Raw genomic sequence first — 14,597 nt, 5'->3', positions numbered from 1 at the left:
TTAAAAAATGATATTAGACGCTCTTGCCCGATTCATGAGATGAGGACTCAATCTGAACATCAAAACACAAAACTCCATCTGATTGAGGTTCCCGTCTCCATCCAAATCTCCTTCTCTCAACATACTCCTCACTTCTTCGTCGCTCATACTCTGCAGACCCAAAACCGATGAATTCCTTTTCAAACTTTCGAATGTGATCACTCCCTTCTCGCTGTCCATCAGCAGGCGGAACCCATTGCAGAGCTCATTCACGAACCCCTCAGCTCCCAGTTTCTCCACCATCGAAGGAAAGAAATCCTCGAACACCACGACGTTATTGTTTTTGTTTCTTTTAGCCATTTCATTAATCATATATGCCTTGGATGAGAAATGATGCATACATACATACATATATATAGTGCTTAGGCCTAGCTGCAGTGTATCGTAATGGGGAAGCAATTAACTTCTGAGGAGCTAGCGAAATTTCGTGAGGAAAGAGTGGAAGCAGATAGAGATGCCTAATAAGTTTCCGTCTGATTCTGGCAATGAACTTTCTACAATTATCCTAATATTTTGCGTTAAAAAAAATATCATTTTTAAAACTTACATAAGTCATAAAAACTATTATTGGTTTTGGATCGAAAGATGAAGAAAATTTGGTCAATTTTTTTTTTAAAAAAATGAATTTTTCAAATATATTTAAATAACTTTCTCGAATATTGTTTTTCCAAAAAAGATAAAGTTTGACAAACATTTACTTTTGAACCTTTTGTGTGTGTCATTGTCGGTTAAGAGTTCGACGGAGTGGGTATTCTGTAATTTCCTGGAAATTACAGGGAATGTACAGTACATAACCCAATTCACAGGTATCATGAGAACCATTTCCTTTATTCTTCGTTTCAAACAACTTATTCCTGGAAACATTAATTATGGAAGAAATTTGTCAATAGTTAATTATATATATTTTATTGTTGTTGGAAAAATTATGTTGTATATAGGAACAATATGGATTAATGCTGCAAGAAACTTCCGGCGTAAGAAATTTATCTAGTGAAGTTTATTTGATTATGTGTTATCCAAAAGTTTAACCAGTGCACATCGAAAAATAATGACGGCTACACATCGAAAAGTAATGACGGCTAGTTCTCACGTGTTCCATAATAAAAAATAACAAATTTTATATAATTCTTTTTTTATTATTATTGAATTATGTGTGAAGTGAAGTTACGAATGCTTCCAATTAAGGAACACCCACTTAGACAATTGAGTAGGTCTCTTGTGAACGGTCTCACGAGTCTTTATATGTGAGACGGGTCAACCCTACCGATATTCACAATAAAAAGTAATACTCTTAGCATAAAAAGTAATACTTTTTCGTGGGTGACCCAAATAAGATATCCGTCTCACAAAATACGACCCGTGAGACAGTGCCACACAAGTTTTTGCCTAGACATTTATTGTGCAAAAATTAAATATTTCATCTAAAAGAGTAAAAACACATCCATTATAATATTTTGTAACCGAAAACTAATCTTTATTTCCAAAATTTTCTGACTTGAAAACGATAATTTTTTCTCCAAAAATATCTTAATTTATTGGAAAACAAAATTAATACTGATTTTTATAAAATAGTTGAATAATTAAAAATTTATTTAAAGCATAAGAATTTAATATAATCATGTAAACTTAGTTAAATTAAATCAAAATTATAAAAATACTGTTTTAGTTATATTTAATTAATGTATGGGTTAATAGAATGAAAATATATAAATTCAAAAACAAATTCATGAAAGTTTAGGCTCAAAGTGGATGATATTATATATCGTGGCGTGGATATATGTGACTTTCCGTATATCCCCATAATTTTGAGACGTTAGATACATATTTGAGATAAATATTTTATTTTAGCAAGAAATAATCCATAATGTAATCTGTCCGTGCATTGCAAGGAGACCTAATCAAAGCCCTAATCTGAGTAATGTTCGAAACAGGAGATATGTTAATATTATTTTATGACAATATTTATATATATTTTTAGAAAAAGTTAAAATCAAAAGATAAGAAATGGCCCAATTCTCGACTCGGGTTGAATTCGATATGTACGTCCACCTGATTTGGGCCTTAAACTGTGTGGTTTGTTCACCATTTTTGTGTAAGGCTTGAAAGAATTTATTAAATATATTTTCTTTTTAGGTTTTGCATAAAAAATAGATAAAATTACCCTTATAGTGTGTTTGACCGTAAGAAATGGGATGAAATTCGGTGGGATTTGGAATTTTAAATACTATATTAATGTTTGAAAAAAATAAAATTTCAAAATAAGATTGATATTTGATAGAATTTCATCTAACTAAGTGAAATTTTTATAAAATTTGGTAGAATTTTATGAGATTTGAGTTTTATAAAGAATAAAATATTTTTACAATTAAATTTATATGATTTACTTGTAAATTTTTTATCGAATAACATTTATCCAAAATCTATATTATCAACTAACACTATTAAATTAATTTTTTTAAGAAAAAAATCACTTAAAAAAATCAAGTAAAATTTATTTTTTTATTTAAATATTTCTATAAATATTTATTTCTCTTAAAAAACTTCATTATTTTTAATACTAAAAACCTAATTTATCAAATTTTGGTACCTTTATTTTAATTTCCAGGTTAAGTAAATTTATATTTGTTCATTTCTTAAAATACATATTTAATAAAAAATATTTTATATGTTAAAATAATTTGTGTTATATATATATATATATATATATATATATAAGAATTTGCTAGAATCAATCGCCTATCACTATATCAAAAGCTACAACTGTTAGTCAATATCACGCCCTGAGACGGGGGTTGGTTGACACCGGCGCTGCTCTCAAATTCACATTCGAAAACAACAAGCCTCAGAAGTACAGAATTCAGAAAGCAGTCTTTTATTCATAATACTGAATATTCAATGTATGATACAACTCAATTAATAATGTTTTACAGCGGAAATGTAAAACCAGAAATACAATGTCGGAACAGATGCAGCAGAATTTAAAATATGAATCAGAACTGAGAACAACAATCTTCATCACCAGCCCCAAAATTGAATCTGCTCTTTTCTTCTAACTTTTCTTCCTCGTTCTTGTCTGAGATGGGTTTGGTGGGTGAGTGATATGATTTTCACTCAGTAAGCAGGGGCGGGAATAACTCCCAGGTTTCGAAATCGTTTTCAACAGAAACAGTAATACAATAATATACAGAAAACTCGTATTTTCAGAACAGAAATCAAAATTCAGAATTTACAGGTTTCATAACAGAAATCAGAATTAGTAAGCACTGAGCACGTTAGTGAATTTCATGGCTAAACTAATATCAGTCCCCTATATGTTCTCTCCTCTAAGGGGTGAGGCCAGAATCAGAATCAGAATTCAGAAATGTTCAGAATATATATTCCTACCATTAGTTCACTAGGGAGTTTCAGTACTTTAAAATCATATATCAGAAATCAAACATACAGAAACTGAATTTTAAAACAGAATTATCAAACGGATTTCAAGATATTTATATATAAGCCCACTTACAGTAATTTGCTAAATATTTCGATTGCAGTCTTCTAGAATCTGGTTGCCTCGCTACTGAATTTTACAGCTTTGAAATATGCACTCTTTTAGCTCTAATTTCAAGTGATAACTCAAGGTTTTGGTAACATCAATTTCAGGGATTGATGGTGCTATTTATAGGCCAAAAATCTGACTGTTAGTCTTCCAATTAATGACCATAATCTGTCATTAACAGCCTTTATTCCATGTTAAATGCTTCAGTTATCAGTACTGAGCAGAACCAATAGCTATCTACTGGAATCTCGCTACTAAACTCTTCTGCTGCTGGATTTTGTCTGCTGGAAAATACCATCTTCTGAAATATGAGTTGCTGCTGAAATTGATAGCTTCTACTGAAATATGCTAGCTGCTGCTGCTGCTGTGCTACTGCTGGAATTCCAGGGTCTCACAGTCAAGATGTAATTTTATTTTCTTATATTCGTGGAAGCGCAGAATGTACCTACTTGAGTACCAACGGGTTGGGGCAGTTAGGCTATGAGTCCGGAGAGGTGACGTCTGTCTATCTGCTGGTACTGTTTCACATCTCTTAGAGATTGGTCTTATCATTTTCTACAGCAGACTTTGTATTTAGCAGAGACATTATTACTCATTAACGGTCCATCTAGACAACCTGATCAAGCGGCGCAACGTCGGCATCTTTACACACAAGAACTTCTTAAGAGTCAGGAGGTCACCCATCCCAGTAATACTATCACATATGCATGTTTAACCCAACAATTTTCCCCCAAGAAGTATAGAAACATTTTTTCGAGAGATTCGAACTCATGTCCTTACTCTGATACTAATTATTAAGAATAATCGCTTATCACTAGACCAAAAACTATAGTCCTTAGCCAACTTGACTTTATTTTTTTTATACTTATAACAACGCATAGTGCACTTACATAGATATCTATCCCCAACATAGTCAACATTACTCGTTAAGATCTCGCGTCACTCTTTTATGGCTTACTCACCTAGTACTACTCTTACTAACACATGCTTAACCCAACAATATTTATATAAACATTATTGATAAAAAAGAATTTTAAAAATAAGAAATATAAATTTTTAAATATAAAAAATATTATTTTTAATTGTTAAATCAAATTCCAAATCACATTTTAAACCATTGACAAAATCGAAATGAAATTCCAAGTCCATTGATACGAAATCAAATTTCAATTATAATTCTAATTCTAATTTCAAATCCCAATTTTTATACATCCAAACCCATTGTTAATAATTTTTTTTAGTTCCACCATAAAAATTAACACTTTTTAAACATAATTTTTAGACCGTTATTTATTTTTAATTTTGATAAAATCTCATATTAATTAGAAATTATTATTTTATTTGGTATAAAAATAAAAAAACCTAATATTTTAAATGGATGATTGAAAAAAAAACTGTAAAACTTTAATATTATGCATCATAATATTAACAAATTAATTAATATTGAAAATTATTTTATGTAATCAATTCAATTTAACTATTAGATAGACAACATAGTGAATACATTTTAAAAATATTAAAAATAAAAAACAATAAGCTGCTTCAAACACACAAACGCACACATTGGGCAAATATATATCAAGATTAACATGTTATTCCTATTATTACAAAATATAATATTTTACTTCATGTTTTGTTCATTTTGTAAATTATAATGATTAAATGTAATATTTCATTAAAAAATTATTATTATTCATATATAATGATATTTAAAATTTCATTACAATATCAACACGAGTGCTTCGGATGTTGTTAGTATATATATGTTTAGAAAAGGATGCAAATAAATAAGCACCAAGAAAAAACCATTGAAGTATTAAAGGAGATTTGATATGAAGATTTGGAACTCAAGTAATGTTGTGGAGTAGAGAAATTATTCAGAGGGGGTTGTATTGGCGAGTAGGGAATGGTCAGAGTATTCGGGCATTTGCAGACCCTTGGATCCCGACGATTCCATCCTTTCATAGCAGTTTACATCATTCTAGAGACAATCAACTTCGAGTGTCGCACTTTATTTCTGGAACGGGGACATGGAACGAGTCTATGGTTAGGCAATGCTTTCCTATACATGAGATTGATGCTATCCTCAATATTCTGCTTCACCGACAGGGCTGTGATGATATACGATTTTGGTTTGGGAGCAAGAATGGAAAATATTCGGTTAAAGATGGGTACCATTTGGAGACTGGAAGCTGGGAAACTCCACCTTTTAATTCTCGGCAGCCTCTTGGCACTTGGTGGCGGAAGATTTGGAAACTCAGATTACCACCGAAAGTTCGTATATTTATGTGGAAAGCTTCCAGAGACATTATTCCGACTGAGGTTAATTTGCTCTTTCATCATATTCCAACCCATGGGTCATGCTCGCTGTGCAATTTTCATTATGCATCTACTAGTCATTGTCTTCTTTTCTGTTTGGCTATTAAGGATGCTTGGAAAAATACTTCATTTTGGTATTGTCTGAAAAAACATCGTGATGCTTCCTTTCTTGATTGTGCTTTATATGTGTCAAAGAGCTTTAACCAGGAGGAATTCGAATTGTTTGTGACACTTTGCTGGGTGATTTGGCGTGAAACTTGTATTCGTAAGCACGATGCCGAGGGTAAGAGCATGAAATTTAGAGTGGATTGGGTTTATGCATTTCTAGATTCGGTTCGCAACTCTAGATTAAAGTGTGCTATATCAGTGAGTGCTTCACAAATCTCAGCAGATCATTTATGGAAGCCGCCTCTCCCTAACTTATTTCGACTAGATGTTGATGCGGGGTTGATATCAGGCGTAATAAATTCAGTGTTGGAGCGATAATTAGAGATTCACGAGGAGTAACAATAGGTGCCCATGCTCTTATCATATGTAATCCAGGTAGTTTCCTTGCAGCTGAAATTTTGGCTATTCGTTGTGGTATGAATCTTTGTCTACAGGTGGGAGTTTCTTCTGTTTGTATCTATTCTGACTCCAAGGAGGCGGTTCGAGTAGTTCTCAACCCAGACCTGGACACTGGCCCTTTGGGTGTCTTGACTCTTGAAGTTAATTCGATGTTCCTAGTTAATCATTTTGTGTCGATCAAACACATGCATCGTTCTGCCAATACTGTGGCACACTTTCTTGCTCATAGAGCATTCAATAGCTTTTCCAATGTAATTTGGCTAGATGGAAATATTCCATCTTGGCTTTCTTGTATTGTAACTCGGGATTTACCTACTTAATGTTATGAATTTTTAATTTTCAAAAAATAAAATAAAAATAAATTGTTAGATTTGAAGTTTTCAAACTGATTATAAATTAATTAAGAAAGTTGTGTATTTTCCAATACTTTGGTCTCTTAATGTGAAATATACAGTAGACGGAGTCATCGTATGGACAAATAGAAAATTGGATGTCGGGATTTAAATAATAGCAATATCTCGATCAATTTTCAAATGTCAATTTGGGTAGGTATATTTAAACAATCTTAATGTAAAATGATGGAGGAGTGACAACTTGTCGCTTTACTAAATCTATAATAGATGATAATTGTGTAAATCAAATATTTTAAATAGTATAACAGCCTAAACATCGCGATTTGATTGTTCTACTAGTATAGGCAATTATTGCACCTCAACAATCTCACTCCTAATATTTACACTCCTTGCAATCAGTAGGAATCGAACACATGATCTTGGTTGAACCGAACGCTTGTCGCTTTAAAAAAAATTATAGCTTTTGTTAATAATGTGTCAAATATTTTAAACCGTCACAATTATTCAACAACGACAAATTATAATAATAATAAAGACTCGAAAATGCGTTCCATGACTTGAACAATATTATTTTATACATGTGAAAATAAAGCCTCGTCTAATTCCTTGTAATGTTGTAGCAAATGTCAAACCCACAACTTCTTTGTTAATTAATGGTTCTGACCTCACTAATTAATTTGGTAGAGAGGAAAATGACATACTTCATAAAGACAAGTTTATTTATATTTAAATCATATATTGAGTGGGATTTGAAGTATAAGATTCAAAGTTAAAAGTCCTCAACTTATCCTGATCAACGTTGGATTAAATAAATTATCAAATATAAATGTAAAATAAAATATTGTATTTTAAATAATTAATTTTTTACATAAAAATAATTAATGCTTTTTACATTTTTGTGATACTCTAGTTTGACATTTATTAAAATGAGAAGTTTGAAATAATTATAATGATTTATGATAAATTTTTGTAACTCGAGTTAACAATTTTTGTAAGAATATATACGAAGTTGTTGCTATATGGATCCACTGTACAGTTGTGTTGCACATGCGTAGGCTCAGAGTGTGATGAAATGATATTAGATATGATCATTAGCAGGAACACCGAGAAATAAGTTTCACACATATAAAAAAAATATTGTGTATAAAAGTCATTTCTTAAACTTATATGAGCTACAAAGATGTCGCGTACCGAAAGTTGGCGGTTGTGTTATTGTTGTCTCACCTTGATTGAAATAAATTGAAAATAATTTATAATAACTTATAAAAGATTTTTATAGTAATTTGATTTCGTTTTCGTTTTCTCGATAACAAATATGAAATAATTGTGACAGAAGCTCTTATATATAGTATGTCTCTTGAATCTTTATCCGTGAGACGGGTCAACTCTACCGATATTCACATTAAAAAGTATTACTCTTAATAAAAAGCAATACTTTTTCGTGGATGACTCAAATAAGATATATGTATCATAAAATACGATTAATGAGATCGTCTCATACAAGTTTTTGCCGATTATATAACACTGCTTGCGTGGACGTGGACATCGGATTTGAAACATTTACACGCGGACGATTTTCAAAAGCTAGATAGTTTCTAAGTTCGTATTTAAAATGATGGTTGTCTTTTTATTAAAGTGAAAAATGGAATAAAAAATGGTAATTTTTTTTAAATCTGAATCTAACTTAACAAACTAAATAATAACACACACAGTCGAGAATCGTGAGGTTCGTTCGTATCATTAAGACATGTTGGGAGAAAAACAAATGAAGTAAATGGTATTCAATAAAATTAGGTTCGTTAATTGAAGTTTGCTGTCTCCTCCGACCACCACGAAGAGGATGTCCAAAGTGTATGGCGCCTAAACCCCCTGCCTGAAAAATGAGAAACACAACTCGGCACCTCTTGCTTTCATTCATTTTCTTCCCTTTTCTCACTGGATCAGTTAATCTGATAACCACAACCCGATTTCTAACTAAAGACCAAGTCTTGGTCTCCCCCACTGGAGAATTCGAGCTGGGTTTCTTCAGTCCAGGTAGATCCAACAACTGGTACATCGGAATCTGGTACAAGAACATTGAAGTGCAAACATTCGTATGGGTTGCTAACAGAGATGTACCTCTCACAAATTCATCGGGAGTTTTGAAAATCAGTGCCGGTGATGGAGGTCTGGTTCTCGTGGACGATTCAGGGAAGTTGGCGTGGTCAGCGAATTATTCCTCAGGGGGGAACACGGTTGCAGAATTGCTAGATTCAGGGAATCTTGTTCTTCGCCTGGAAAATGATGCGAACCCTGAGAATTACCTCTGGCAGAGCTTCGATCAACCGACGGACACTTTGTTACCGGGCATGAAACTCGGCTGGGACTCGAAAACAGGGCTGAATCGATACATCAATTCTTGGAAAAGCGCCGATGATCCGTCTGTAGGAGACTACAGTTTCAAGCTGGACATCTATGGGTTCCCGGAAATATACCTGACGCACAAAGATGTAATTGATTACCGGAGCGGGCCCTGGAATGGGATTGGATTCAGCGGGGTCCCGGAAATGAAACCTAGTGCAATCGTCTCTTTTCTATTCAAGATGAATCCAGATGAAGTGTACTATTCCTTCGAATTACATAACAAATCAGTTTACTCAAGATTGACAGTAAATCATTCCGGCGCCCTGCAGCGCTTCACCTGGATCCCGACCAGCAAAATCTGGAATTTATTCTGGTACGCCCCGAAGGATCAATGCGATGAGTACAAAGAATGCGGCATTTACGGAATCTGTGATCCAAATATGTCACCTATATGCAAGTGCATTAAAGGGTTCAAGCCTAAGAATCCTCAGGCATGGAATCTGAGGGATGGGTCTGAAGGATGTGTTCGGCTCTCCGATTTGAACTGTAAAAACGATGGATTCTTGACGTTGAATAACATGAAGCTTCCTGATAGCGGGACTACGTTTGTGGATCCATCGATGAATTTGGATCAGTGCCAGCAATTGTGCAAGAATAATTGTTCGTGTCAGGCTTATTCGAATTCTAACATTACAAACGGTGGCTCCGGCTGCGCCATATGGGCGACGAGCTTGTACGATATGAGGCAATATACGGCGGCGGAAGGCGGCCAGAGTTTCTATGTTCGGGTGGCTGCTTCTGACTTAGGTAACCAAAGTTTTCATTTTTTACTCTGTTTTTTTTATTCGAAAAAACAAATACACTCTCTCTCAGTTAATTTAATCGACTAATTATATCAGTAATCGTTTTGCATATTTCTCAAATTATCAACCACTTAACACTTTTATATTAATTAATTCTCCTATCCCTTTTTCTAAAGGTTATTTATATTAATAATACTTATTCAACTTTTGTTTATAATAGTAATCTACTTCATTAATTATAAAATCAGAGTAGGTGGGGAGGATATTGAATTATTTTATGTGTTTTTCTTTTTAAAAAAACCTTAATTTATTTTAAATATTGTCATAACGAGCTGGTATAATTTTGAAAGACATTTTTTCCACATTCTGGTAATCGGAAGATATATCGGGCTAAGTCAACTGGACAACTCGGCGTTGATATGTTGTTTAATCGAAAAAAAAAATTCTGTTAGGTGAATTTCAGAATTCTGAAGTCAGATGGATCACGTTCGGCTGTATATTATTTGAGAAATTAATTAATATAAATTTATGCACTGGTATTAATTGTGGGCGGCCTTAGTTTCTACCCACAACACAAATATTTGGGTGAATGTTTTGGTCTAAACCAAAAGCCACCCACCTAGCCTAGTTTATTGACAGGTTGAGTCCTCAAAGGGACTACACGTCCACACCATTAAGCAACTGATCATAGAGTCAGGGGTCAACCCTATATATGACAATGAATGATATTTCTTGGAGCTACCCATTCCAAAGATTCCCTACATAATATCACATTCTATGTTTTTTGCTAGAACCTCATAAAGGAAAAATCTTTGTAAATTTTGTCATGTAAGTGTAGGTTGGCAAGGGTATTGAGTCGGCTGCGCTCCTGATGGAGGTCCGTGGTGGGTTGAGTTATTATAGAAATGTGAGTTTTAGACTCTGGTTGACCATGCCAATGGTATCAACTATCAAGATGAGCAATGTTTGTTGGATTGAGACTTAGTTTGAAATGCGCTACGAGCTCTCATTTTGGTCATATGTTCTAAAGTTGATGGCCTATTTAGAAGTTAACACTGCCGAGTATCTTTGATTTTGCCTTCTCAACGATTGAACAATGTTACGATTATATATTAGAAACACGAGCAATTGTGAGGTGACATAAGTTAGGAAGTGTTATTCATCTACTGCTTTTTTTGAGTTTGAGCTTTCATATTGTTGGTCCTTTTCTTTGGATGGTCTGCAGTCTTTACATGCTATCTTGGATAAATATCTTGTTTGAAAGAGAGGATCTCTCCTGCTTTTCCCTTACGTTAATAAAACTGTTGCTGTTGGATAGGATACATGAACGGGTGCTGAAAACATTAGTTCAATTTTGCAAATTCTTAAGCTGTTGTTTTCTAAGAGCAGAAAAGTAGAACATGTAATGAAAAACTATTCACCATTGCTTATTGAAGTGTCGTATCATATTTCTCTCTTTCTTGCTGTGTGTTTTTTTCTTTCAGAACCAGTAGCATTAGGGCATGGAAACAGCTCGAACAAGAAACGAACTCTCGAGATTGCTGGAGTTACCATCGGCATTGGAATTTTGCTCGTGTCACTTGCCATCTTCTTCTGGTGGAAGAAGGGGAAGTCAAAAACTTCACAAGGAAACATGTTAGAGTACAGAGGTAAGGAAATATGCCGAGTTGTTCGCGTTCTGTGTAAATACAAATATCAATATGAATGCATATGAACACTTTTTCTTTATACCAAATACAGTTCCTAGAAGTCAAGATTTTCTGACGAGTTCACCAACTATACCTAGCAAAAAGGATTACTCGAAAGAAACTGCAGCAGACGAGCTAGAATTACCGATATTTAACTTAGACACCATCGTTGCTGCTACAAAAAATTTTTCTGAGGCGAATAAACTGGGACAAGGCGGTTTTGGTAGCGTCTACAGGGTAAAGTTCTCTCAAAATCCGTGCTCATACGATTTGGTAGCAATAAACTAGGCCAGGTAGTTCTATTGACTTCCTAAAATGAAAATCTGAGATATATGTGGATTCAGGCTAAGCTGGTGGAAGGCCTAGACATTGCAGTGAAGAGGCTCTCCAAAAGTTCTGGCCAAGGAATAGAGGAGTTCAAGAATGAGGTTAAGTTGATTGCTAGACTCCAACATAGAAATCTTGTTCGTTTACTTGGTTTCTGTATCGAAATGGAAGAGAAGATTTTGATCTACGAGTACATGGAAAACAAAAGCCTCGATTCCATTCTATTTAGTAAGAACTCTTCGACTCTTCGACCCATTATAGAATATTATCTTTCAGTATTTGCTGACTCAAGTGTGATCACCTTTTCTATCAGAGAAAAATAAAAGTCCATTGCTAGACTGGCCAAGGAGGTTCAACATCATATGTGGGGTTGCACGAGGGCTTCTCTATCTCCACCAAGATTCAAGATTTCGAATCATCCACAGAGATCTCAAAGCAAGCAACATTCTCCTCGATAAAGACATGAATCCGAAAATATCAGATTTCGGAATGGCAAGAATCTTTGGAGGGGATCAGACCGAAGCAAACACAAAAAAAGTTGTAGGAACATAGTAAGCACCAAACAAACTGTTAAACGGAACCTACATACTATAATCACCACCAAGCGTCACTCTCAGGTCTGAATCCCATGGGTTCGCACAACAAGAATCTGCAAAATGGGTTTTGCCAATGAGTGATTCATATCAATCCTATTTTGCGAAAATGATTATTCTGAATTGCTAAGGAGTCCATGATATAGCCTTAAAATATTATCAATCATTACTCTCAAACTCATTTGGGATATATATACACACAAGTATTATATGGTCACTCACTTCAGTATCTTTTGCAGTGGTTACATGGCCCCCGAATACGCAATGGATGGCCTCTTCTCTGTGAAATCTGATGTTTTCAGCTTCGGGGTGCTAGTCTTAGAGATCGTGAGCGGGAAGAAGAACCGTGGATTCTATCAAACAAATAATCACCTTAATCTCCTGGCCTATGTAAGTGCAAGGAAACACCATCTTTTATCTAAATTTTATTGTTTAAAAACAAATTAATATCCCATCTAAAAAAACTAAAATTGAATTCCACAGGCATGGGGATTATACAGGGAAGGAAGAGCTTTGGAGCTAATAGACTCAGATTCTGGTAGATCATATCCAGCAAGTGAAGTAACGAGATGCATACAGGTAGGATTGTTGTGTGTACAAGAACACGCAGAAGATAGACCGAATATGTCGACAGTTGTTTTGATGTTGAGCAGTGAAGCTGCATCAATGCCACAGCCTAAGAATCCCGGGTTTTGCCTCGGAAGACGGCCACTTGAAACGGATTCATCTTCGGGAAAACAAGAGGAATCATGCACAGTAAACCAAGTTACTGTTACAATGATGGATGGCCGATAGTAAATTGATCAAAGAATGACTCTGCTGGTGTATCTAACTCTGTATATTTCCAAGAATTTTTATGTTTATATTTCTATTTTTTTTTTCTTTTTTTGGGTCCTTTTGGTTTCATAGTTTTTAAAGTTGACATTCTTTTCCAGATTCATTCAAAGAATTTTGAATATCTTACTCGTATTTAAAAAGTTTATAATATTTTTGAAGGGAAATAATGTTTCCGAAATTAATTGATATAATTCCTTAGATTTAAATTATTTCCTTAAAATTATTTTTTTGAGTTGATTTCATATAATATCTTGTGAGATTTTGTCTTTCTAGATAATGAGATAATTATATAAATATATTCTAGATATGATATTTATAATGATGATATGATATCAATGTTTAAATAGAGTTTATTTCTAATTAAACTCTTACATTTCTTATGAAATAGGTCCTCTCTCGGCTTCTTCATTAAGATTAAAAATACACACACTTTCGCACGTCGTGGAATTTCAGAGAAAGATATTATCAACGTTGTTGCTGCTTTGAAGATTGTCGTCACACGTGTTGTCTTGAATGTTGGGGACATCTACAGACAACATCTGTAACGAAGTTGGCTGAAGATTGTTTTCGTCGCTCCTCTTTTGGCATCACGTTTTTGCTTTCTTGATTAAGTTTTTATTCTGGTTATTTGTTTTAGAAAGCGTTTATTTTCTCAACTTGTTGAGGAAATTGATTTTTGTGAAAATCACTAGTGATATGTATTTGTAAACGATTTGGTTTTCTAGTGATTAATTTTTACCCTGAGCCACCGCACATTATAAATACTTGTGCAAATTTAATCTTGTCCATCTATTTATTTAAAGTGAATTTTTGTTACAAACTTTAATATTCCGTTGAATGTTGTTTTAAATGTTGTAACATTTGACACAACACTTGATTCTGATAAAACACAAATTCATAATCCTATATTACTGTTGTCATATTAACGTACATCTGTCAAGCAATATTCCTAACAATTTTTATTATTTATTGTTTCTCTGTGGATTTATATATATGTTTTCCTATATTAGCAGGTTAGAACATTATTCTAAATATTTTACCTCTGGGTCTAAGAAGGCCCGCTAAATACTTGGACCTTTCAGGTTACCGTACCTAGATCGGCACTGTTTCGGGCAAGTAAACAGGGTCTCCGGTCCAAACCGACCCATTCGACGTTCATACTTCAAATACAATTATTTACATTATTT

General features: G+C 33.8%; 2 protein-coding genes across 2 annotated transcripts; one reads left to right on the top strand and one right to left on the bottom strand.

Moving 5' to 3' along the window:
* On the bottom strand, positions 1-339 carry LOC142522046 (calcium-binding protein PBP1-like). Its single transcript, XM_075625215.1, has one exon. It carries the CDS (start codon positions 337-339, stop codon positions 1-3), a length of 339 nt encoding a protein of 112 aa, XP_075481330.1.
* Positions 340-8,557: 8,218 nt separating this feature from the next.
* On the top strand, positions 8,558-13,550 carry LOC142522576 (receptor-like serine/threonine-protein kinase SD1-8). Its single transcript, XM_075626039.1, has 7 exons — positions 8,558-9,969; positions 11,450-11,614; positions 11,706-11,890; positions 11,998-12,208; positions 12,294-12,531; positions 12,813-12,963; positions 13,057-13,550. The coding sequence occupies exons 1-7, from the start codon at positions 8,700-8,702 to the stop codon at positions 13,366-13,368; spliced, it is 2,532 nt and encodes an 843-aa protein (XP_075482154.1). The 5' UTR covers positions 8,558-8,699; the 3' UTR covers positions 13,369-13,550.
* Positions 13,551-14,597: the final 1,047 nt, after the last annotated feature.

This window comes from Primulina tabacum, chromosome 13 (assembly GCF_025594145.1).
Source record: "Primulina tabacum isolate GXHZ01 chromosome 13, ASM2559414v2, whole genome shotgun sequence".
In the NCBI taxonomy this organism is placed as follows: domain Eukaryota; kingdom Viridiplantae; phylum Streptophyta; class Magnoliopsida; order Lamiales; family Gesneriaceae; genus Primulina; species Primulina tabacum.
Note: the sequence above shows the minus strand (reverse complement) of the source record. Positions and strands in the feature narration are given on the sequence as shown.